Here is a 26,426-nt window from a genome sequence, read left to right on the forward strand (position 1 = left end):
TACAGTTCATTGATCATTTTATTGTTCATTTATAGTGCTTAAAATTGTGATAAACATAACAGCACGAAAAACATCTTATAAACACAACTTCAGCTGTAGATCTAACATGCTCCGTGGAGAGAGGTCTATTCAAAGAAACATTTACACTAAACTGTCATTCCAACAAAATTCATGAAACGGGGCAGAGAACACTGTTCTAAACTAGAGACGGTTTTCGGTTTGTGACGTACAGCCACAAAAACAAATTCGCCCATCACTTTATTCACCAGCGCTCTTCAGTTAAACTGATGCTAATGCAGGATAAGTTTTTACACTTAGAATCTAACGAGACTTCCGATAAAAATTCTGGATTAATACTAATTAATTACTGATGTCAATAATCTAGCAAGCATTTAGGCCTAAATTAGCAATTTGCAGAAAATTTTAAGAAATGAGTTTTTAAGTACAGTGCAGGTTCTGTGCTGTATTTTAGACTTGTTAGTTATAGGCTACAATTTCTGAGTCTCTTGATACTGTATTTATAGCACTTTGTACTGGAATGTTAACTCTTGAAAAGGCCTGACTATCTTAATGACTGCGACACTACGAAATACATGCAAGGTGTGTGTGTGTGAGAGATAACTTCTGAAACACAGAAGGTAGTCTATGAGCAGTTATGTCTAAATCGAGTACAACAGAAACATATCATACTTTTATTTAAATGTTGTTGCATTTTAGGATATTACTCAAGGGAACATGGTGTACACCTTTCCATTCTTGTTTGGACCAAAAATGAGTTTGAGATGCGTGGGTGGTCTTCATGTAATAGGACGCGGAGGATAACAAGTAGCGAGTGTCAGGAAACTGTTTATGTTTACGTCTTTACAGCAATGAACTAAAAACTCGAGCTGTAGTGTGCACTTCCCACTGAGTACAAACATCTGGCGCCCAACACGATGGTCCCACACAAAGTGAGTCAACTCACACTATTGTACAATACTGAGGACAAACCATCGATACAAGTGTAACCAACCTTAATATTAAGCGTATGAAAATATAATAGAGATCCATTAACATAAATACTTTTTTCTGTGTCTTAATACAGGCAGACGGTTTCTCAAGCTCGTTTCCGTGATTCTGGTGGATGATTTTAAATGTTCTGAATTACATACACAATTTTGGTTAATTTCATACGCTCATGTCTCCACATGATACCAAGAACTGGCAGGCAATAGCATCGTATGTTATTTCTACATAGTTTGTCCGACAACAGCCGCATTTATTGTCGTTGTTTTCTAGTTCAGAGAATAATGCATTCTAAATCCATGTACAGTGACTACTTTATAGTTACCGATCTCATAAAAAAATTCCGTACTGATATGGAACTTGAAAATCCACAATCTTAATTTCGAAGAGTAATGAATGGCCTGTCTTAAACCAGTGAAAGAGATTATAATTCCACAGCCTCTGTCTCTGAAACATGTGTTAACACTGTCTTTTCATTAAGAGTTATGCCCTATAAGTTATTTTATCAATTGATATTCCACCGTCTTCCGATTCGTAGTACCTTCCTTGCCCCGTCCCATCTCTGTAAGTAGATTTAATCTCACTTGTGTGTGAAATAAAATTTGTAAACTCCACTTGATGTAAGTTTCTCTGTTTCCCTGTTATTTTATCTTCTATGGGCCCAAATGTTATTAGGGCCCATATCCTTTAAACATTTTAAGGATCGATTCCTTCTTCTCATTTTGTTTTTAACCAAAGCAAAGTTTTGGCAGATTTTGTTCTTTTAAAAACATCGAAATGTGTGGGGGGTGGGCGAGACGCCATGTATTTAACCATAAGCAACGCAATACGGCATTACAATGCGGAAGAATACAATCTACACGTTCTCTGCGGTGAGAAGCTCAGATCTCGTATTTCCGTGTTATAATGAAATATATCGCTTTAGAACCAATCCTTCTTCGATATATGTTTTCATTCTATGGACACATCAGTGTAAAATTACTTTTCTTACTATATCTTTACATTGCTTCTGAGACTGGATGTATCTGCAGCGGTAGAGATGTCGATTGTGGAGTTCTACGTTGTGAGACAATGTAGTCTTGGATATGGTTACCAGCGAATAGAAGGAACGTATCGTCTCCAGAAGACCTAAAGCGGTATTTTGCCCCTTTACTCTAACCATTTTCAATGTTTCACAAAGTGACTTCATAAGTTGTCAGCAAACTGTAAATCTAAATAAAAAAAATTAAAAAAAGCGCTGTCTTGAGTGTCTCAAATTGGATAAGGTTAAGAAATTTCGAGGAATAGTGTACAAAAATGCTAGTTATAACTCACACATTGGACTGAAAGTGTTTATTTTCCTGTGCATTTGACACTTTATTGGTGCTATGTGCGTGCCACGATATTGGCATTGCAGTTAACAACAAATTGTTACCAGCTGTGACAGAACACACTAATAGATTATTCTCAATAACGTAATTTCGGAAACGTTCTTTGAGGCCTGTGAATCACAGCGTTGTATTTAACACACAGATTGAGACGAACTGACTGAAAAGCAATTTGTCATTTTAGAAGTATCAATTTTGCAATTTATTTCCCATTCAAGTTCAATGCATTATTTGTACAAATGACATTTTAATCTGGACTTAAAAATCTTTATATATATGTTTGTACAAGAAGTAATTATTTTGGACGTTTCACGTTCTGACTTAAATTTTATTTATTATTAAATCTAATAGACCGTGCACGACGCGGACTCCAGAACATAAAAACTGTCTTTACAAAATGTAACTGAACTGAACTGAACTGGTACAGACGTTAAAACATCGTCCTAACGGAATCAGTTTCATGTATCTATGTTTTGATGTCAGAATGTCCGTAAATTTATGAACAGTGCATTAAAATGACTCTATATTGAATCCACTAAAAATAAATCACACATCAGTATTTGTGTTACTTTCTGAAACTGGATACAAACCATACGGCATGTTACATTAGAGGAACTAGAATGTTGGAACTGTTACTGTAATACCGAATTAAAAGTGTGGATTTGACAATTGTTTTAATTTCAGTGTCAGCAATGTGTTTGTGGTGGGATTATAATTCTGATGAAAGCTCAAAAATCAACATAAATGTAAACGTTTCATAGGACTCAACATTTCCGAAATCACGGCATTCAGAATAGTCTATAAGTGAGATTTTATTTTACTTCCAAAGGCTCTTGGCAGCACTGTGGAAAATCGCGGGTAGAAACAAGACGAACTTTCCAGTTGTGCATTCTCAGGGACAGACTATAGTCTGAGTGACTAAAGGTGAGGTGTAGAATAATGAGTGCTTTATATATCAGTAGTGCCAATTGAAAAGACACAAGACTTCTAACAACAGTATAATTCAGTAGATCTAACAGCAAGAACTGGAATCATTAACAGCATTGAGTCTTTAATAAATTACACATTTTTTAACGGGATTGTATGTCGGTACTTGCAATGTCTGTAATGAGGTTCTGCGGATGTGTTACGTTCAAGGAAATTTACATCAAAAATAAAACCATTTCTTTGCATATTTTAACGCATAAATTGTACCGATTTCAGAGAAGTCATTTCGGCTTAATTTATTATAATAACATTGTGCAAAGAGCACTTTCGAAATGTGTACCATTAAGAATTTTAAGGTCATCACTGTCGCGCGAATACACTTCATTTTAATTTTAAAGTATCCAGACAATGGTAAGTTACGAGGCGCGTCCACAAAGTAAGTTTCCCACTCGTCCCACAGCTAGCAAACCTTATAGTGCGTGAAGCGACTGTGCGTACGTGATAGAGCAATGACGTAGCATGGCGCATGCACTAACGGTACTTCCCGCGTTCTCACAGTAGCATCGTTGCAGCTGTTGAAGATGGAGGTTCTTATTCCAGCTCCCGCCGACTGTGAAGTGCGGTCAGTGATAACGCTAGGCCGCACACGGCTCGACGGACAGCAAGTCTCCTGCAGGAGTTCAGCTGGGAGGTGTTTAATCATTCACCCTACAGCCCGGACCTCGCTCCCAGTGATTTCCATCTTTGCCTACACCTCAAGAAATTCCTGTCCGGTCAGCGTCAGCGTTTTGAGAATGAAAGAGAGGCGGAGATGGTTGTCACACAGTGGTTCCAATCCCAGGCGGCAGACTTCTACGACACAGGTATTCAAAAGTTGGTCCCACGGTATGACAAATGTCTCAATTCCGGTGGCGAATATGTTGAAAAATAGCTGGACACTTGCTGTATTTGTTGCAATAAATATTTCCATGAAATTGTGTTTTGTTTCTGTAAACGGCCCCAGGGAAACGTACTTTGTGGACGAGCCTCGTACATTCTTGATTACTAAATTCTTGCACTTTGTCCATCGTCTGGTATTCATAAGAACACGACGTTTCGGAAACTGGATCTATTTCCGCAAGCAACTGTATGGTACCTACAAGTTTTCGACAACTTAACCACCCAAAGTTTAATGGCATAAGGTAAATTGTATTTTCTTCCAAAAACGTGTATTAATTTGATTAAATGATTTGTTCCATGTTTAATATGATGGGTTATTTGCCAACTACATTAAAATGTTTTAACACTTTCGTACTCCTCACCACACTAGCGTAAAGTGGATGACAACTATTCCAAGTCCAAACAAACAAAATATCAAAGTACGAAGATGGCTGTCTTCTGGGTTGTCTGGATCATCAGGGCGATGCCTCATCACTCTGATGATAGAGGCATCAGGGACCTCTGAAACGTTGGTAAACCTCTTCCAGACTCGTACTCACAGCCGCGAAGCCTCAAATCCTACCAAAATAGAGTGATTCGACTTCTAAGTTTCTTTCAATACAACAGTTCTAGTTTCCGTCACTGCGGGGCACTAGTGCTGCCATTACTGTGTTGTGACGTTGGGGATGAAGTGAGTGGCGGCGGCGCTGCAGTCGGAGTCGGTGGGCAAAGTAAAGGGTAGTAATAGTAAGGGAAGGGGAGGGGTAGGGAGCCTGAATGGGGGTACAATATAGACGAGGGTGCACTAGACTTGGTGTTGGCAGCACTAAATCCTCCAGCTAGCACCGGCTGGTCGTCACGCACCAAAACCTTGACAGCTACTCTTTTGGCCGAAGACGAATTCGATCCGCCAGATGTCAGTACTGATGCCGTCGTGTTCTGTTCCTGAAGCTGCAACTGTTTTCGCTTGGTTTTGTACCTCCGGTTTTGGAACCAGATTTTCACCTGTGTCTCTGTTAGTTTTAACGCGTGAGCCAGATCCGCGCGTTCTGGCCCGGACAAGTACCGCTGTTGGTTGAATCTCCTCTCCAGCTCGTACACCTGAGCGTGAGAGAACGCGGCTCTTGATCGCTTCTTGCGTTGCTGCTGCTGCTGCTGTTGTGGTTGGTGGTGGTGATTTGATGATAAGAAGCTCGGCTTGCCGATCTGCGGATGATGGCTCAAATGGAGATGGTGTGATCCAACGCTGGGTGGCGGTGATCTGGTGAATAAGACGCTTGGTGGCGAGGAAGAGTCTCCGGACAGAATCCCATTATCGGACATGGCGTCATCTGTTGGCAACAAGATGCGGAGAAACATTATTTACCATTATCGCTTTATAGATATAGATTTATAGAGAAATATTTTACCGACTGACTCCATGGAAATGTTTCAAAAGCTGAGTCTCTCAGCTGGTCAATAAATTTTCCAGTCTTTATAAAACCTGAAATTTCATTGCCCTGTTCACTAGAGTCTGCAATTCTGTCTCATGCCAAGCCACTTGAATCCAGCCCACAGCCTCATATCCTCTTTATTTAAGAACACATATTTTATCTCCTCCCACGTAGCTCGTGTTCAGATATTCCAAGCAGCTTCTCCCTTTCAGGTGTTCCTACTAAAATTGTTATCTATTTGTAACCTCCCAGTGTATCGTCCTCTTAATTTTATCGCCATAATATTAGGCTTGTTTTGTGAAGAGTGCAATTATGAAGATGTTGGTAGTGCAATTGTCTCTATCCACCTACCACTCCCTCTCTCTTTCGTTCAAATGTTCCCCTCAGGTTGTGTTCTCAGACATCCCTAAGTTGATAATGAGAATGATTGCAAGCCCTCAGATGGTGTTTAAATTCCTGCAGTACGTAACAACACCACTTTGTTCAATATCAAATGAAAGCAATTATTATTAATTATGTTAACGAAATACTGCGTCTGCTTAACATCGAAGTTTGCATTCCACTAAAGTTGCACAAAACTTTTTCTTATAACTCTAATCATAACAGCCTTCCTAACTTTCAGGTACGTGCTACTAATTATAGTCCCCAGTCACATTTAAATTTGTTTATTTTTTCCCTGTGTTTATTAAATCTGCGTCAATCCTTGGGCCATGCTAACACCTTTCTGCCATTTATTTTACAGCAGACTGTATCCTTCCTCACTCCACTCAAGTTTCATATCACAATAAAATATTAATTACCTCTTTTGTCTTACATTTTCAAACAAATTCTGCCGTTCTATATCATTATCTCTCTTTAGTGGCATTTGTTTCACTAATTGAGATATCAAGGTTCAAGAGAAAGAACACAGAAGGCCACAGAAATTTAAATAACAATATATAGACAATAATCCAAGATTTTTACGTAATACTGTGGTTGGCAACATGTGATCCGTTAAACGAAATCAGTCCGACTCATAGTGATGTAACCATTGATGTTAATAATAATACTACGCTTTACCGAAGTGTGTATTTTATAGTTACAAGAAGCGTGTTAATTACTTATATGATGTTTTACATCAGTCTGTCTGTCCTTATATTATACTGAACGAATTTCAGTTAAATTTAATATCGAGAATTTACACTAAAATTTGACGTGAGAACAGACATAACATTTTAATTGGAATTTATCAAATGTAACCCTCACTCTATATGAAAATCAAAATGAACTTTGTTGTATGGTGAATATCAAACAAAATATAGCGAAAAGTCGCCTAATTTGACTCTGTGCATATTTGCAATGATATTCGTCACTGTCAAAACACAAATTAATTTTTATCGAAAATATCCTTTATAGACTTCCTACTTTTTATTACGTTATCCTGTAGCTAACAGTAGTGAAGGAAGAGTTGCCTGTGTTTGGAACAATCTATTTATACTTGAAATCATACACTTGGTAGGACCAGTGAATATAATATACAAAATCTTTAAATAAATAATCTATGCTTCTGTATAAAATGAACAATTTACATGTATATTTCGTCACTAATGAAACGTAAACTGATTTTAATAATTAACTACGTTTATAATCTCCCATTACTGATTCCATTAGGCCTATTTTTGTGCTATTAGTAAATCCAACATGTCCGTGATATGAATTTATTTTTATCGTGGGTCTTATATGAAATCTAGTCCTTAGTTTGCTCACCCCTGTACTAGGATAATGCTACTCTGGCAACCTCTTATTTCTATTATACACAAATTCAACGAGTAGCCATTAAGAAATTGAAGGATACATTAAACAAATTCATGCGTGTTCCAATAATCGGTCCCCTAGTACTGCGTGGTACTGGGCTAAAAGCTTTCGTTTTAAGTAATATCCTCTAAAGCCTCCTTTGCCATTGACACTGTTCCCTGATATTTTAAGGCAACAATACTACCTGCAGTCACGTGTCACCTTTTTGTTCCCCGTCCATTTATGACATTAATGAGTTTAGGACTGTTTTTTTATTCTAACGTCCTAGTGAAAGAATCGCGTTAACCTGTTTCCTTCTTTTGAAAGTTGATTCATATTTGTTTCCTTTTCTATAAAGCGAAGTTTGATTGAAATATAATCGGCAGTTGGTGTAGAGCCTCATATTAGTCTAGAATTAGTAAACGTGAACAACAAAGTGAAGACGCACAGAAAGAAATTTATCAGACATCGAAAGAAACTTCGAGATTCAAAATTGTAGCCAATGTGAAAGTTTGCCAAGGAATTTACATTACAGAAAGTTTTAAAAATTATGTTAGGCCTGTGATTAAGATGTCTTGGTTTCTTAAAATGACCACAATTAAATACTCTCCATTTAGTCACTGTCGTATTTAACGCGTTTAACATTGGCATGGAAGTATATTAAGGAGATTCCTATATTGTAGACTGTAGAACAATAAATGAAACAAAAAAATCGTAATAAATTTCGGTGTTCAAACATTTTATATGGCGTATAGTTGGGGGCGATTGGGCGGTAATACAGGTGAATTATAGGTGAATGTTTTGAAAGCGAGAGACAAGTCTCTTCTAGTTTACTTACTGCCGTCATCATCAGGACGACAATGGAAACAGAAAGATACTCTGAAACGTCGGTAAACTCCTATCAGACTATACAGCGCAACATCCCAGAAGATGGTCATCTTCATACTCACCCTCCCGAGAATATGAAATCTCTCTTAAATAATGAGCATATGAACTAGATTTTATTGATACTGGATTGTATTCAGTGACGAAACGTGCTTTTATGTTTGTATTGACCGTGGAATTATATTATTAGCGAGTTAAATATCTACAAGACAGATACGTATGAAGTTATATGACTGGTTATTCATTTTGTTGTTGGTCGTTAATCATCTAGTTAACATGTTAGGTGACCACTTCTATAATTTGTTAATTAAACGGATAGTTGTACAAATTATTAGTTGGTTTAGCCAGAAAGAAATGTAGACTAGTTAGCAGGCCAGTTGCTTTAAGCATTCGGATAGCGTCACATTCATTCAAATGACGAGCCAAATTCTTGAATCGTGAATTGTCTTACATATTGAAATGTCTTAGTGTTGTATACTGTTTCGCTATATCTTTATTCCTGCTGGAATGAAGAGTTTGTATTTAGGACAGCAGCTAGGGGGCAAATTCCATCGTCCCAACCCACAACACGCTCTCTTTCACTGCATACGTGTCTTTATATAAAAACAGTGGATCGTCAGGCGCTTCTGTTGATAATTCCATTGTCTTTCAGACTGTTGGAAGTGACTGTATCTACAGATCAGAGCATATGTGTATAACGAGTTCTGTGTGTGTGTATATTTGTATAGCGAGGATAGGTCTGTCTATATTCATCGCTCTTTTCACTTGAAAGTCACTTGATATGGCCATTATCGTCAGTCACTGTCTCCCTCTTTCTTTCACCCGGCACCCTCGTGATGGTTCATAAATGGTTGTTTCATCCTGATGGCTTCCGTTTTATGTATTTGAGTTGGGTGTCTTATTGCAATTTGCCAAGCCAAAGATTAAACAATACTATCTTATTTCACGATATCGCTTTTTCCCTCTGCAAAATTAGTAAATTTAACAAGATTAGTCATATTTTGCGACGAGTAACTGTTAAATTGATGAAGAGACAAACTATTTGTGACAGGATGACAGGGATGGAATTTGAATGGAAGGAGAGGGAGAAGTAGAAGTAGAGGAGATTTGACTATTTCGAGGGTCCTCCTACACACATCCGTCGAATAGACGTATCAACCCGATCGGTGTCTGTTCAGGACGAAGAATGTCGGGATAATTCTTTTTTCACTTTTTATCGACTGTTTAAATCAGATATGTAATTTCAAATACTTTTAATCATTTTGCAGGGCAGCTTCAAAATTCGATTTTCAACTAACGTTTCTTAATATTAAGATGTATTACTTGCTCCGGAACACCAAACCATAAAAAAGTGCGGTAGTACAGAAGGTAAAGCGTGATTTTGGTTAAAATTAGCGCTGCGAGGTGCGATCGGAAAGTTTCAAGACTGTGTCAATAGAGGGCGAACCGGATGTAGTACGAGCTACTGCCGCTAGGGGGTGCGGCCTACATTCATAGTGAATCAGTGTGCCAGCCGGCATCATCGAATTAACATTTGTTTCTTAGTTACGATACTGTTTTCTACAGCTTACCGCTCCGTCCTGTACACCACGCGGAAGAATCCCAATGGATAGCTTACTGCGTTCCCAAGATCCGGTCTACAGATAGGTTTCTCTGTTGGGAACTTAACTCTGGTCGTCCAGCCCAAAGACAATCACTCAGCTACATAAATACTGAGCAGATAAAGGACTTGGAAGGTGTCAGCGTTCGTGGTAAGTTGAAGGCCAATGCTCCGTAATTGGTTAGCAGAAATCAAAGAAACAGAATAGAACTTCAGCCTGTACGCTATATCGAAAATGTTAAGGGATCCGTTTATGTGGTCATTTTACGATGCTATGTGAACAGCAAAGCTTACACAGTGTCTAATGCTTTAACGCTAACTTTATCAACACCAGCCTTGGGGGAGGGGGGTGATTGGCACATGGAAGATAGTCGCATATGCTTGAAATGAAGTCGAGATGAGTACTTCTCAGTTGCGAGACAGACATACGACCTCTGTGTTAACCGGTCGAATGTAAATATTGGTAACACTCATGGGAGTCGTGTTTGTTTCTTACTTTAATTAACAACACTATCTCAGCTACATAAGTTCACAATAATGACACATGATACGTTAAAAATGACGTAGAAGGAAATGGTTGTGATACATTTCAACGCATTTTATCACAGCATTTGTCTAGGGAGACCCAGGAATGTCTTGAGTGACTCGGACGACATTATGGGTACTGCATTGCAGCAGGGGCTTGTCAATATGAAACATTGCTTACAAAACAAATTCTCATCCTCCATATTCGGTTGTGTCATCCAGTGATGCGTTCTATTTAATTGTTGAAAAATACAAGTTCTGTTCGTTCAATTGGTGAGGTTTGAGATTCTCACGGCTGCAAGTATGAAGTTGACTGTCTTCTGTGTTATTGCTTCATCGTAGTCTTGTAGAAGTTTACCGACTATTCGTAGGTGCGCAACATCTCGGAAGACAGTTGTGTTCGTTTCTCTGCAGGTTGTGCTTAAGGGCAGTGATCAAGTTCGCATCAGGTCTTGTCTGTGTGTTGGAATGACTTGTAAGTCTATATGTACCCACTAAGAATGTCATGTGAAGAGCAAATCTGATTGTAATCGTACAACAGAAATTTAAAGGAAGTTGCTCTGAGCGCCTACTACTTGCATCTGGGTTCCCTGTTAACTGAGCCGTTTGCTTATCGCTACAAATAACTCATCTTTATGAATATGGTTGTCCTCAAACTTATGGTATGCTAATAAACATTTCAGGGCATATTTGTTTTCCTGCCTGTATTTACACACTTAATACTGCCAGTCAAATTTGGACTCCTTCAGTTCGTCTGTATTTCTGTAACTGAGCTCAACGTGTTTCGATTGTGGTCTGGGTTGTGATGCTATGTAGTCTTTTGGGTATACTGCGTTTCAGCGATTTTGGACGCTGAACTTTGTGAATTGGAATCTCGGAGCGAGTCACTTACCAGAAGTTTGCTGGAAGGGATAGCAGCAGACAGCGTACAGTACACTCCAAATAAAATATCACCACTGTATGTAAAACAGGAAAGTCGATTTCACTACACTACACATCACTAGAAAATTAACACTGCAGAGAGTATTAGATAATTTTATCTTCTTCACATCTCTTCGGCCCTCTTTCAATCCTTCAACCTCCGCTGTCCACTCCATTATCTCCAATTACATATGTATGTTAGTGACTAGGCGTGACCTTTTGAAAGCGTGACGAGAGGAAGCCATAAGTGTTAAAATATTACCAAGATTTAAAAAGCGTGACCAAGCCTGACAAAGCGTGACTACGCGCGACGTACTCTAACGGCGTGACGACATATGGCCATAAGTGCCGAAACGTGACGAATATTTTCAAAACGTTACCTAATGTAACAAACTAAATTAACCTAACCTAAACTAAACTAACTTAACATAACCTAACCAAACCTACCCTGTCATAACTTCATCTAACGAACTGCAAATTAGTAAAAATTAACCGAGCTTTACGTAACATAACGTAAAGGTACCGAAACGTGACTTAGTGACCACGATTGTCCAAGCGTGACAAAGCGTGTATAGGCGTGACGTGCTATAACGTCCTGAAAAGGGATCACCATAAGTATCGAAACGTGAGGAATATTTAAAAAGCGTGAACAATCGTGACAAAGCGTGACTAGGCGTGACGTAATATAACGGCGTGACGAGATGCTGCCATAAGTATCGAAACGTGACGAAGATATTCAAAACGTTAACTAATCTAAATCAACCTAACGTAACGTAACATAACCTAACCTAACCCAACCTAATCTAACTCAACCTATCATAACTTAACATGATGTAAGCGAACATTTCTAACCTAGCCCAACATGTCGGAACTTAATCTAATGTATTCCAAAGTAGTCAAAATTAACCGAGCCTTACGTAACATAACGTATGCGAGCCGAAGCCCGACTTAGTGACCACGAATGAAAAAGCGCGACAAAGCATGACCAGGCGTGACCTGCTTTGACCTCGTGAAAAGGGACCACCATGTGCCAAAACGTGACGAAGATATACATAGCGTGACCGAACGTGACCGAGCGTGACTAGGAGTGACCTATTGTAAAGTTGTAACAAGAGGTCACTATAAGAATTAAAATACGACGAAGATTTGAAGTGTCTAAGCGTGACCAAGCGTGACAAAGGATGACTAGACGTGACTTACTGTAAGGGCATAACAAGATGTGGCCAGAAGTGTCAAAACGTGACGAATATTTACAAAGCGTGACCAAACGTGACAAGCGTGACTAGGCGTGACGTACTGTAAGGGCGTGACAAATTGTGACCATAAGTGTCAAAACGTCACAAAAATTTTCAAAACCTCACCCAACCTAACAAAATCAACTGAAAAACTAAACCTAAACTAACCCATCCTATTCTAACCCAACCTATTATAACCTAACCTAACCTGTGGTAACGTCATCTAACGTATTGCAAAGTAGAAAAAATTAACCGAATCGTATGTAACATTACGTAAGCGTGCCGATACATGACTTAGTGACGACGCGTGCCCAAGCGTGACATAGCGTGACTAAGCGTGACCTGCGTTCACGTCCTGACAAGTGATCACAAAATGTGTCGAAACGTGAAGAATATTTCCAAAGCGTGACCAAACGTGACCAAGCGTGACAACGCGTGACTAGGCGTGACCTGCTATAAAGACGTGACGAGAAGTCACCATAAGTGTTAAAATGCGACGAAGATTTGAAAAGTGTGTCTAAGCGTGACAATGCGGGACAAAGCGTGACTAGGCGTGACTAGGCGTGACTTACTGTAACGGCATGACGAGATGTTGCCATAATTGTTGAAACTTGACGATTATTTACAAAGCGTGACCAAACGTGACCAAGCGTGACAAAGCGTGACTAGGCGTGACGTATTGTAAGGGCGTGACGAATTTTGGCCATAAGTGTCAAAACGTCACAAAAATTTTCAAAACGTTACCTAACCTAACAAAATCCACTAAATAACTTAACCTAACATAACCCAACCAAACCCAGCCTAACCTAACCTAACCTAACCTAACTCAACTTTTCCTAATCTAACCCAACCTGTCGTAACTTAATCTAACGTACTGCAAAGTGGCAAAATTAACCGAGCCTTACGTAACCTAACGTAAGCGTGCAGAAGCTTGACTTAGTGACCACGCGTCCCCAAGCGTGACAAAGAGTGATTATTTTTGATCTGATTTGAGATTGTGACAAGGGATCACCGTAAGTGTCGAATCGTGAGGATTTACAAATCGTGACCAAACGTGACATAGCGTGACTAGGCGTGACGAGATGTCGCCATGAGTGTCGAAACGTAACAAATATTTTCAACACATTACGTAACCTAACTTAATCTCACATTTCGGTTAAATTAAAGCAAACTGTATAGCAGAACGTTCCAGAATAAAGTAATCTACAATAATTTACTGGCTAGGACAAGTGTTGTAGTGTAATTCTTCTTTAATAATAATATATTATGCCTACTTTTTCTTTTGGTTAGGCCTGTATTGTTATGCTGTTGAAAGAAACGGCGTAACTTTGTTGCCAAAATCCTTGGGACCAGAGTCAAGTACTTTGTGAAGGTTGTTGAGATGTAGTGTTACTTGTGGATCGCGATGATTGGTGTCGCACGAAAATATTCCTTTGCACATTGTAACTCTGTTGTCTGAAAAGCCAATAGTCTTATTTTTATCGTCAGGCCGTGGCGATCCTCACTTCACAAGACTTTTCTCGGACAGGCACACCGGAAATTCAGCTTCACAGTTCCTGTGTGTGTTTTTCTATGCTCACACGGACTGGTGTACTTTTGGATGATCGCGTACTCGTGTCTGGATGTGTGATCAACATGTCAGTCAAGCCATGTATGTGTTTTAAGAGCATTTGCCTCTGATGAACTCCGCTTTACAAGGTGTGCACTTGCTTGATGTTTAAAGTGTTCGGATGAAGTGTGGGGCTGTCTTGCCTTCTCAGTGCAAGAAGGCGATATGTGCCCGATACTCGGTAACGCATGATACAAGCAAGAACTACGTTGCAGTTGGCTTTTCTCCTCTTGACCTGCCATTCTCAGGTTGTCGTCCTTCCTCAGAAATGATGGTGGAGTTCCGTTATATATTAAACCTTAAAACGGCTTCTTGCAAGGAATTTACCAGCTCAGCTGTTGCCAAAACGACCGTCATTGGACGCAGTCCTGAACCTATTGAATCCAGTCCACAACTTCGTGTCCTATCTCTTTAGAATTCATTTTAATATTAGCATACTTCGCCTAGATCTCCCATGTACACTCATCCGTATTTCTTTTATACTAAAATTGTGTATTGTGCGCCGATACTCACGTTCATCTTTCTTGTAAATGCAATTATCCCGTCTGTTTCGTCCTCCCTTATTTGACCACGCTTATGAATTTTATCATATGAAATTATTATTAATAATAATATTAATTATAAAATATGCTTCAGGTTCATTTTCTGTTGGTTCATCCTGGACATGAACTCGCAATCTCTCATTCTGTCCGCGCTGCCTTCTGATTTATAAATAATTAAGTTTAAAGAGAAATATTATAAATTTCGTACTTTCAATGCAATTTTCGAGGGCAGTGCACGAATACATTGCGTTACTGTCCAACGCATAAAAGGTTCATTTCCGTCAAATTTGGCTGATCTTTCTACAAAGTTGAAATTAAAAGCAACATAAACATTTCACTCTTTGAATAAATGTATAAATTATTCTAATAATGTAAGGGGTACCAGCTTGAAATACTTTTACTGAAGAACGAGGATGTCAATAGATGGTATTACAGATTAATGAAAATGTTACTCTATACGTATAGAACGTTCGTGCAGCTGATTAATTTAGACAGCTTGAAATGCGTACAGTTTCACTTTTTTTCCTGGAACAGTTCTAACGCAATTGAAATTGTCTTTAAGATACCGAAACTTTATGAACATCTAGATACTGGTTTAATAGAAGGTGGAATAATCCACTCAGTCTGCGGAAGGACACTGCACTCAAAGATACGAACACATAATTTTCACTCGGAATAAAGAATTTTTAGAGCAATTGGAACAACTTTATTATTTCTGTTTGCAAAACGGGAACAGAGTTGTCTGAAGTAATTCCTCTTATTAATTTAATTCAAGATTCCAACCACATCTTCACACTTAATAACTTATCCATTTTTTGGGAGTAATGCAGGAGTATCTTAAGGAGGAATGCAGAAATACTCCAATAGGTCGGTAAAAAAAATTAGTTAGAAAGTAAGTATGGACATAATTAGATCTATAAACGTGATATGACACCGAAATTAGCATCAAAGTAATAATAAAACACCTGATAATTATTTCAAATATAATAATCTTAAATTAGTAGTAAAAAACAGGAATAGTTTCATGATAAAATAAGGAAAAGAATAAATTCTGAAAATACTGTTAGGCTCTTATTCAGTTCGGAAAAGACTGTCGCACCGTCTGCTTTGCTAGACGCTAAGATCACGATATAGGCCTATAGAACGTTAATCCTGAAGGCTGGTTATTTGTTTCGGCATGAAATGTGGTTGTCTGCTTTACAGAAAGAACAAATGTTTGTGAACAGGACTCATCGTCCTGATGATACAGGCGGCAAGCAAATCTAAAACTTCGGAAAATTCATACACGGCGCTACAACCCAGAAGACAGCTATCTCATGACTTGCCTCAGTGAGAAACGTAAATATCATTCAGCATTCTTTATTGGTCCCTCCCGTTTTGAAATTGGTTTGAAAAATGAAGGCTGAACTATGCAGTAAAATCATGCAACATATTTTCCTTCCTGCGATATTACTTTTGACACAAGAATTCTGTTCGGAAATTGAAGAGAATAAATAATGCGAAGAAACTCTGTTGGAGCCAATGGACAGCCATTACTCTGCCTACTACCAAATTCACGTACGAAGTGATTTGCCAACTGCAAGTGGTGCCAGCCGGTCTAGCTCCGACAGTGCCACCGTGGTGGACAGCGTAAGATGTCCTCTACTGAATGTCTACAAGCATTTGGATATGAAAGAAAACATTATCCATTTCTGACGCTGACTGAAGAAAACCCTGGACATTGGAAGTAAGTGCTTACAGATCTGACTTAAGTCACTCATTCGGTTGTGACAATCCTGGATAGGGACCAAATGGTCGATCAAATAGCCAACTGCACATTCAGCCTATTTCATAGGAAAACAATTTTGACAGGAACGAACTGAGACAAGAAAAATAAGCATATTATTGCATAGGGCATACAGCAATAGCACAAGGGTCTGGTCATTTCTCAGAACGGTATATAACAGAGTGAATTTGTGTATTTTAATTCGTGACAGATTGAAGCAGTCTACAGTACTCGGCTAGTCGTCCAGATGTGTAGCCACACTAAGAAGCCAGATTCGTTCAATATGTTTTTTTATTTTGTGTCATTGCATATCCTAAATACAGCTTTTCTTTCCCAATTTATTTCACCGCCCAACTCAAAAATTTCCTCCACAAATAGCACCCCTTCCCTGAAAGTAGCCTAACCGTCCCCTACACCTTTCAGTACCTGGGTCTAATATGAATAAATTGTTTATAATGTTTAGTTTGTTTCCTAAATTAGCTTACTTCTGAATTTCATAATTACACGAAGATATTTCAATAAAATTTTGAAGTCAATTTTATTAATTACAAAGTACGAGAACAAAGATTCCTGTCTTCTGGGTTGTTGCGCTGTGTAGTCTGGTTGATGTTTACCAACGTTTTAAAGGTCATACTGCCTCAGTCATCAGGGCGATTCATTGCAGTATGCCCTCTGAAACGTTGGTTAACATCGACCAGACTACACAGCGCAACAACCCAGAAGACAGAAATCTTCATACTCACCGCTGTGAAAACCTCAAATCTTACATTTGAGAACAAAGTCTCATTTGTCTGCTTTTCAAAACACTTGGTTCAAGATTTCACCAGAATAAAATATTTTCTATTGGGCCTGGGGCATGAAGTTATTGTTGCGTAAGGTCTTTGACTGTCCAATACCTACTTAAACTCGATTGCTGATCCTTCGGTTTTCCTGGGAACGTTGATCGATTAGCCCCTTAATATTAACTCATTATAGTCGATGGCCGAACAGAGCGAACGTCCTAAATATCACTCGTCCGCCTTTCGTTGATATCCTCCACACATATCTAAATTTTTCTCTTGATTATATAGTTATCGACATACTTAACTACCAACTCTTCTATATTTCACTAGATTTCCCCTGGCCATAAAATTATGATCACCTTTTTATCAATTCAGTTACTCAATCGATCAATGAACCATCAATGTTAAAAATTACAGTTTTATTATTCCTGAAAAGAAGACGAAAACGAGAACAGCCTCGGGGATATTCGTGTTAAAATGATTGTCTTTTGACGTGTTATACCGTGTAGTTTGGTCCATACCGTCGTTTCAGACGAACACAATCTCTCCACTATCAGAGTGATGAAGGCAGTAAGCTCTTTAGAAACGTCAGTCAATATCTACCAGACTAAACATTGGAAAATCTAAAAAGACAACCATCTTCCTAATTGCATTATCTCTTTGCGCCAGTGACGTGAATGCAACTGGAACTGGCGAATTGGTGACTTTCTTTCTGGGCCGGGCTCTAGTTGGAACATCTAGCCGAGGCCTCTTGTCTCCGGACCTGACTTATAACCGGCCTGGCGCGTTGTCTGTTACCTATGAACACGATCGCTCGCGAGTGAAAATAACGTTGAAGTTGGTCCATGGTTAAAACCCTGCGAGAAACAACATACCACTTCACAGCCATGTTCTAACGACTAATTACTCTGTAAATATTCTTTAAGTGCAGACTTCAACAACGACATTTCGTTTACATTTAGATCGCCAAAATTGAGATCCCTGCTAATACTACGCTTACACACTGATGGGCCTAAACTCAAGAGAGTGTTGGACTTCTGTCGAAATGCACGCCCCTATAATAAATCTTTGACACTGTAGTCTTAAGAAACTTAAGGAATTCGGAAACTTGCGACTCAATTTCTTCTTCAGATTCTTCAGTCTTTGTGATAGGAATAGCAGCTTTGAAATGTAGTGATCTATTGATACCTGTAATATCCACTTGTAGGATACAATTTCCGACTAAGCTAAATTTGTCTGCTATTCAAATTACATTCACCGTCGTCATACTTAAATTTGTTAATAATACAAACATATTTAAAAAGCCATTTATAATTTATGATCTATCTGCTTACAAAATGTCAAATGCATGTTTCTGGAAGATTATATGGTACCTTAATTATGCTTTTTCTTTGATAATCTATTACCGCAAAAAATTTCAGGACCCTGTGCTTGCATTTGCACTAGAGGCAGTGCTCGCAAGACCACTGTGCTGGTGTTATTAATGGTAGGTCGATGCATGATGTTCATTTGACCTTTCGTTAATCAGTTGAATCAGAAGGCAGTAGAAGGGACAGACACAGTTATATGCTGCCTATAAAGTACGTGAAGTACAGAATAAAAATTTTATAAATCTGGCGAAAGTTTGACGTTTGAACAAAATGTAGGGTGATAAGTATATAGAATTTATGCTTAAAGACTCAAGGAAAAAAAGCACTTGACAAGCAGTGTACTAGAAATTATCTTCCAGGAAGAGGCTTAGTTCTTCTGGGTAGATTGGGGCAAGAGAATTGGCAATCTAGATTGCATGAATGTAACAGATTTCTTAATCAGACAAATTACTGTCATCTTTTCAATGTGCACATCGTACCGGTGTTAGTGTGCTGCTTAGAAAGGTCGTTGGTTATTAGGTATATTAAAATGCAGCCGTCGATGTACTTCTGCGTTGTGACGCTGCCAAGAAAAATATCAACATCTTTACCGCCGTGTGAACCTAAAATTTCACAGACATATAGCTATCTTAGCCAGATAATAGCCTTGTTATTCTGGTTTATTGCCGCTAATGTCAAAGCCCGATGCGTGTACAATACTGAACTAGCTTTATCCACCTCTGATCTTAGTTCCATTTTCAGAGCGCCCGCTTTCGAAGTGGTTTCCCCGTGTCGCGTTTACATGTCCCACAGTAACACTGATTTTGCTATAAACACAAACATTTTTAGGCGACTGTATAAATCAGGAACTTTCTCGTTATGCAATATAATATAAAAGTCTTTAGTATTTCTCTTAGATCCAATCGATTTCCTCAGATCTTAGTTCTTACAATGTTCTTCCCGCGCAATATTAAACCTACTGTACGTTTCACACTATGTCTGTGCCTAGTGACCCCAAAGCATCTCTGACTTTGAAAGCTTCAACGATCCAGGTTCTATGTAAGATTTGAGGTTTTCACAGTGGTGAGTATGAAGATTTCTGTCATCTGGGTTGTTGCGCTGTGTATTCTGGTAGATGTTTACCAACGTTTCAGAGGTCATCAGGGCGATTTATCAGACTACACAGCGCAACAATCCAGAAGACAGAAATCTTCATCCAATTTCTAATTCACTTGTCTTTAAAAATCCCGAATTTCATATCACTCTAAGCCTTTTTTAATTTCCGTGTTGTAGATCTCTTTTAGGGTAAGAGTTTTTATATCCATCCCTAACCCAAAAATTGGTGACAATCCCATTCTACCTGCTCGCGAATATACTCTGTTCATTTGCAACTATCCTGCGTGTCTGCAGGCCGTTTTCATAGAGCCATAAGACTTACCATGTCATTGTAGCACGACGCTTACTTAATGTAGAATAAAGCTAAAATACGAGGGAGGCCAAAGCCCACCCCGGGCTGTAGCACCGAGGAAAAGGAAACCTATAATACAGATTACTACAGTATGGGTATAAAGCTGTGGCCTGCTAAAAATTCATTTCGGTCCACTGAGACAAACAGATATTAATATTGTGATACTATCCTTTATTAGCTTTTATTTTATTATGTATTTTAAGCCCAGTTGCCATGAAACAAACAGATTTTGATAGAAATTCAGGTTTTGGGGTTTGGTCTCTCTGAACGTACTTACTATATTCATTCACTTTGCCTACAAATACAGCCTACTCCATAATGATTTAATATTTATATCAACGGCTTGAGAACACCAATCACATGTTCCAATATCTTGCCAAATTTGTTCATAATAAAACTGTTCCTATGTATTTCGGTATAAAACAACTGCTAAAAGTTTATAGCTGTTAAAAATGGATAACCACAAAGCTTTTCACACGGTACTCTCCTCGTCCGAACTAGAAGGTAACTTAAGATGGCTGTCTTCTGGTATGGTCTATCGTGTAGCCTAGTCAGTGCAGATTACTGCCTCTATCATCAGGGCGCAACATTCTATAAGACAGCCATCTCCACACAAGTAGCCCCTAGAACCTGAAATCTTACCTAGAAAATATTTGCCCATTTCTATATTAAAATAATACATATTACACAACCTGTAGTGTTGGTAGAGCGTCACTGAATAGTCTGTTAATTATCTGTAGCATTCAACATAATTTGTATGCGAGGAATGTCCAATGCATAACAATTATAACGAAGATAGCCTGCTCTGAAAATACGAACCCACCTTACGGTATTGAGCTGAACATTTAATGTAAATATCTGGTGCTTTCATTCGGCAAGAACATTTGAGAAAAATCTTGTATCTATCTACTACTCTCTCTTCCCCTGTAAGCAAGAAGATTATTTACATTGGCTTAAAACGAAATTTTGAATCAACTAAACATCTGTTGCAGGAACCTTCAGGTTCACATCAAACAAGATTCTATGCGCATGCGTTGTCCTTGTGTATGAAGAGTCAATGAAAATACATGGTTACTAAAATTTCCGTACTAAAGGTACCGAAGTAAACATTAATGTTGTAAATGAAAATATAAGAACTAAGTCAAATAAACTGGTAGTCGCTCATCTTGTCGAAAAATTTTCCAATACTGGGATATCCTTTTGAAGTATTTTCTTTCGACAAAACAACTTTATTCGTAAGCGAATATATTTATTTTACTACAACATACACGCCAAAAACACGTTTCGATTTTAATATATAAGAATGCTTATATACATTATTGCATTGTATGTTTTTACAGTAGCTCCATTTCTTGTTATTATGTATGGTATTCAGATCTTGAAATCACTACAGTCTGTTCTAAAATGTTGTAGAAATTGCAGACGACATTTGTATAAAAATTAGGCTAGACCATGCAGATAGCTACACGACGGTCATTATGTGTCTTCATCGGGACTAATGATTAGCATCTTAAGAATTCTGATCTGTGGAGTTAGTTACGGTACAAAAAACATTTGTATACAGAGAACAGGTCGGAGGTCGCAAGGATATCGATTGGCGTTGGCCTTTGATAGCAATGTAGACTTTTGATGAACTATGAATGGAAAATTCGTCCCAGTCCTTTAGTAGAGTTTATAAATGGACTCACTGTGAATTATAATTATTATGTCCTATTCTACAACTACTACGAGATTGCTCAGTTACGCATTTGCAGACTGTACTAGCGATGAAGATAACTGACTCTTGGTTACTGATAGAAATGGATTGGCATTTCAGAGGTAATAAATTAATTACGCAGCTTTGCCTATTTTGTTATTCTCTCTTACTTCTAAATATTCTCCTTGTGCTTTGTTCTAGGACAGACTCAACCTAGACATCTAATAGCCAGAAGATGGTTTTATTTCGGGTTGTAGCGCCGTGTAGTCAGATAGAAATTTACCAACAATTCAGAGGTATCTTCTGCCTCCATTATCAGGTCTTCACGGCGCCACAACCCACCGCTGTGAGAATCTCAAATTTAGTCTAACCCCCATTCTAGATATTAGCATGTTCAAACTCTTTAAATAAAACGCCGCTGTACACCATCCAATTCGTGGCCGGTGACGGGCGCTGGTGTTGTCGGTGTTGAACCTGCGGGTTCTACTATCAGGGAGTTAGTTACCATTCATTGTCAGACATTACCGTACATAACACAAACATATTACTTACCATGTAACTTGCCGGCCGGTTTGCGAGTCATGTCCAGAGCTTGATCCTGCGTTTGCGCCCTGTCAAGGACATCCTGCCCCCGGGTCATCAAAATGTCCGCTATTGAAAATGGCGTCACAGAGGCCAAAGAACTGCTGCACGGTATTCTTACCAACTGTTCCATTTCCGATGTATAAATTGCTGATTAATTTATGTTTTCACACAGAATTTCACCACAAAATATTGAATTTATGTTTCGGAGCTTAGGACAATTCCAGTCCTCGTCGTGTATATCTGTTCTCTGTCTTCCATCAGACACCCTTACCGTTTCCTACAGTTCATTGTTTTATTGCAATATTTCATTCACTACTCGCAACAATGCAGTCATTTCATATCAGTCTTGCACTTGAATCTTTGTGCTCCATATTATATCTGAAAACCCAGTCGATTTTTTCAATCACCGCTTCGCGTAGAAATCTGAAACAAAAATTAAACATAAACTATAATAGGATACAAACACTCTTGAATTATATGACGCTACAGTTGCGAATAATTAAATGGACGTAACATTTTAGGTTCTCTCGGAGGCGATCGTGAAGGCGACTGTCTGCTGGGTTGTTCCATAGTCCGATAGAAGTTTACCGACGTTTCAGAGGTGATTGCTGGTTATATTATCAAACATCTGTGAACTTCTACCAGTCTACACGGCTCAACAACCCAAAAAAACACCCATATTCAGTGAAAAAGACGCTTTATATGTTGCAGCCTATAACTTACTTCATGGAACCAAAGTCCATCTTCTTAATCTGTTAGTATCTCAGCTGTTTCCTGCAATTTTGGAATACTGTATTCCCAAGAGCTTGTCACTATATTCTGTCCTGAGCCAGTTTAATCCAGCCTGCGTCCTCATATCTTAGCCTAGGTATACCAAGTGATATCGATCTTTCAGATTTTCCGACTGAAGTGTTGAAAGCAATCATAATATTAAGCTAAGAATATTTCAGTGTTAGACATCTCAGCTAAACCGTATATCCTCTTAACTGCGGATTTGATTCCTGTCTGCATTAAAACACCACGTGTGCAGTTACGTGTAGTTCCACACTTGACTTGTTTTGTTTTTTTGTAATTGATGTTTGATAATCAAGGTGAGTGACGTTTACAAAATTTCAAAGACACATTCGAAAAACACGTGTAGCAATTTCTCCATAAGAGAATACACTTTTATCAAGTCTTTAAACATAATATTATTAATGCATTAACATGTAATTTAAAATGTTGTCTTCTTGAGTTAAAATTAATCATGATATCTAATGCATGGCATTACTTTCCACGAGCTTCGCACTCCTCTTACTTAACAGCTGTTATGTATACCCCTGAGACCTGGACACTGCTAGTTGCATGTATAGTCCTAAACTTTGCGATCCATTGCACCTGATAAATGACTCGGCGTATGGCAGAATAATCGAGTGATGATTTGAAAAGGAGTTGAAATACAGCGGTCGTGGCCTATTGTAATGTATAGTCTGATTATTTATCTTAGGAAACTTAGGAAAATGACGAATAACCTCAGTTCCGATAGTTGATCTACAAGCCGAGATTTGAACTGGCAACTCCCGAATACGAATTAGAAACTTCAAATAATGCACCACCGTGTTAGTCTTAGTCTGTTTTTGTTCTAATTTAGGCTAATTTGCTTCATTTTAAGAAGAGGCCTGAAAGGAAATTTTTGATTGGTGTTTCTCACTACGAAACTGAGTTTCGTACAAGACAACAAATAAATGACTAAGCAGAAATTGTAGCTGATAATCGAATGGCTGGCTCGGTGGAAACCCATTTTCAAATATTCGTAGTAGATCAAATAAGTGGGGGAAGACGACAACAGAGCAGTTAGTGCAGAAAGCTTTCACAGAATAGCCACGTTCAAATCTCGATCGGCTTACCGATTACAATGACAGTTCATTATGGTTTTCATCTGCTTATTAAGATGAGTGCTTTCTAAGTACGGGCATCTTGAAGTAAATCACGATCGTCTTCTCACAGATCCTTAACTATTCACCATAAATTATTGTTTACCTCTCTCGTTCGACATTATAATTATTATGTTCGCGGGTGAGAAATCGTCGATAAAATAGTAAATATACAGAAATAAAACATTCTTAGATCGGACACACGATATATATATATATAAGTTAAAGATGCACCAATAGAATTTTTATTTCATTCACAATTAAAATCCACATGTTTGTACGATAGCGTATCATTAAAAAATTCATGTAATATCCTACCTATTCACTTCACATTTGAAGATGCTGACATTTAATCACGGATGAATTGTAGGTTTGTTGATGGTAACAAAATAATTTTCGTTCGATGTGTCTTTCATTCGGTTAAACACTTTAACATTGCTGCGCCGTTAAATAAATCGCAACACCTGAATGTAGACAGTTCACTGCACTCTCACGAAGTCGGATAAACTAACCCTGTCTTCTGGTGAAACTAAAATGATCTTTTCAGGCAAGTTAGCGGCTCAAGAATTAGTTAAGTGGGAGGAGCCGATGTTCTTTCATTCACTCCCACTCGCTCGTCCCAGCACGCTACTTCGCTTCCTCCGGCAAGTGCAAGAATGACATAAGAACAGATGGAGCTCAAACCGTGGGAGTGAGTCCTCACCCCCCCCCCCCCACCCCCCTCACAAATAAAGGTCAGCCAGTGGAACCCCAAGTAGTCACTGGCACATATTGCTCTCTCCAAATTTCTTTTCCACAGATCGGATGTCTGCTGAGTCATCTTTGAAAATAAAAGATCGGATTTGAAATTAGAGATTTATGCGAATGAAAATTGTCCCACATTTACTCCATATTAGAACCTGTATAAAACTAATCAGGCTTCTAACAGAATAATGGAAGAATATCTGGAAAATACCTAAATATCTTATTCCTTTATTTTTATATTAATTTCTTAGTGTATACATTTAAATATACATCACCAGTTGAAATATAAGCTTTAACCGTAAAGTACGACACGCCAAACGTAAATTGTAATTTGAGTATTTGATAAAGGAAAATGGAAAAAAAAACTGATAGGCAATAGATTAGTGGTAATGGGAAACAGATATGAAAGAAAGATACTTTTTTAAAATTTGGACCTAAAAGAGAAAAGTAGCTGGAGATTGGATATAATGAAATATATAGGAGACAAAAATATTTGTACAATTTTACTAGGAAAACCTGAAGAAAAGAGACTACTTGGAGTACCAAGGCGTAAATAGGATAATATTAAAATTAATCTTGGATAAATAGTTTTGAGTAGTATAATTGATTCAGTTGGTTCAGGACTGGCTCCAAAGGCAAGATCTTGTGGACAAAATTGTCAACTGCTGAGTAGCTGACCGACTAGCAGATCCACAGGGTCGCTGTCCTGGCAATTGTTTACTTTATAGATTAATACTGTTTCGTACAGCTGGAAAAAAAAGCGTTTCAAAAACAAGAGTAGCAGGCTTAATTCTTTTCTCAAAAATGATTAACTTATATCGTTCACAAAATGGCGAATAAAAATACCTAACGGCATTATAAACTCTGCTCGAATTATAAAGATTTGGCGCAACGCAAAGAATGAATACCTGAAGGAGAGCACGTACTGCAGAACATTCTAGAATTACGAACGTCATAGTAGGATACTTACTAGATTTATCAAGAATTAATAGTTAACATTTAACAAGGTTTTTACATTTATGAAAACTTCTGTTCTAAATCATAAGAATCAGTAGAATGAAATTAGTCTAACTAACTCAATACAGCAGTTATTCTTCAGAAGCTAAAGGTTTTTCAGTAAATTTATAAAAACCTGTCTTTCATTGAACAAAATTGTTAATTACCTTATTTACAAGACACTTTAGCTGGACCCAATTCTGGGCGGCTTTAATGCAATCCAAAGCTTCATTACTTTAAGATCCACTTTAATAATATCCTTCCATCTACGAGTGTGTCTTTGAAGGTGTCTCTTCCTTTCTGGTTTCCCAACTAAAATGTCCATGTCATTCTCTGTTTCTCACGTCTCAGTCCAAGCCAGGCCTACATATCTCGCGCTGTCATCTTT

At 38.3% G+C, this 26,426-nt stretch overlaps 1 protein-coding gene across 1 annotated transcript; it reads right to left on the reverse strand.

Annotated features, from left to right (window-relative positions):
• bap (NK3 homeobox bagpipe) lies at positions 1-24,814 on the reverse strand. The gene is made up of 3 exons (XM_022084587.2): positions 24,617-24,814; positions 22,353-22,808; positions 1-5,548 (listed from the first exon to the last, which is right to left on the reverse strand). Exons 2-3 carry the CDS (start codon positions 22,513-22,515, stop codon positions 4,857-4,859), a joined length of 855 nt encoding a protein of 284 aa, XP_021940279.1. The 5' UTR covers positions 22,516-22,808; positions 24,617-24,814; the 3' UTR covers positions 1-4,856.
• Positions 24,815-26,426: the final 1,612 nt, after the last annotated feature.

The sequence above is a fragment of the Zootermopsis nevadensis genome, unplaced genomic scaffold, assembly GCF_977971745.1.
Source record: "Zootermopsis nevadensis isolate Lab colony 2312 unplaced genomic scaffold, Znev_1.0 Znev_ptg000020l, whole genome shotgun sequence".
Lineage (NCBI taxonomy): Eukaryota > Metazoa > Arthropoda > Insecta > Blattodea > Termopsidae > Zootermopsis > Zootermopsis nevadensis.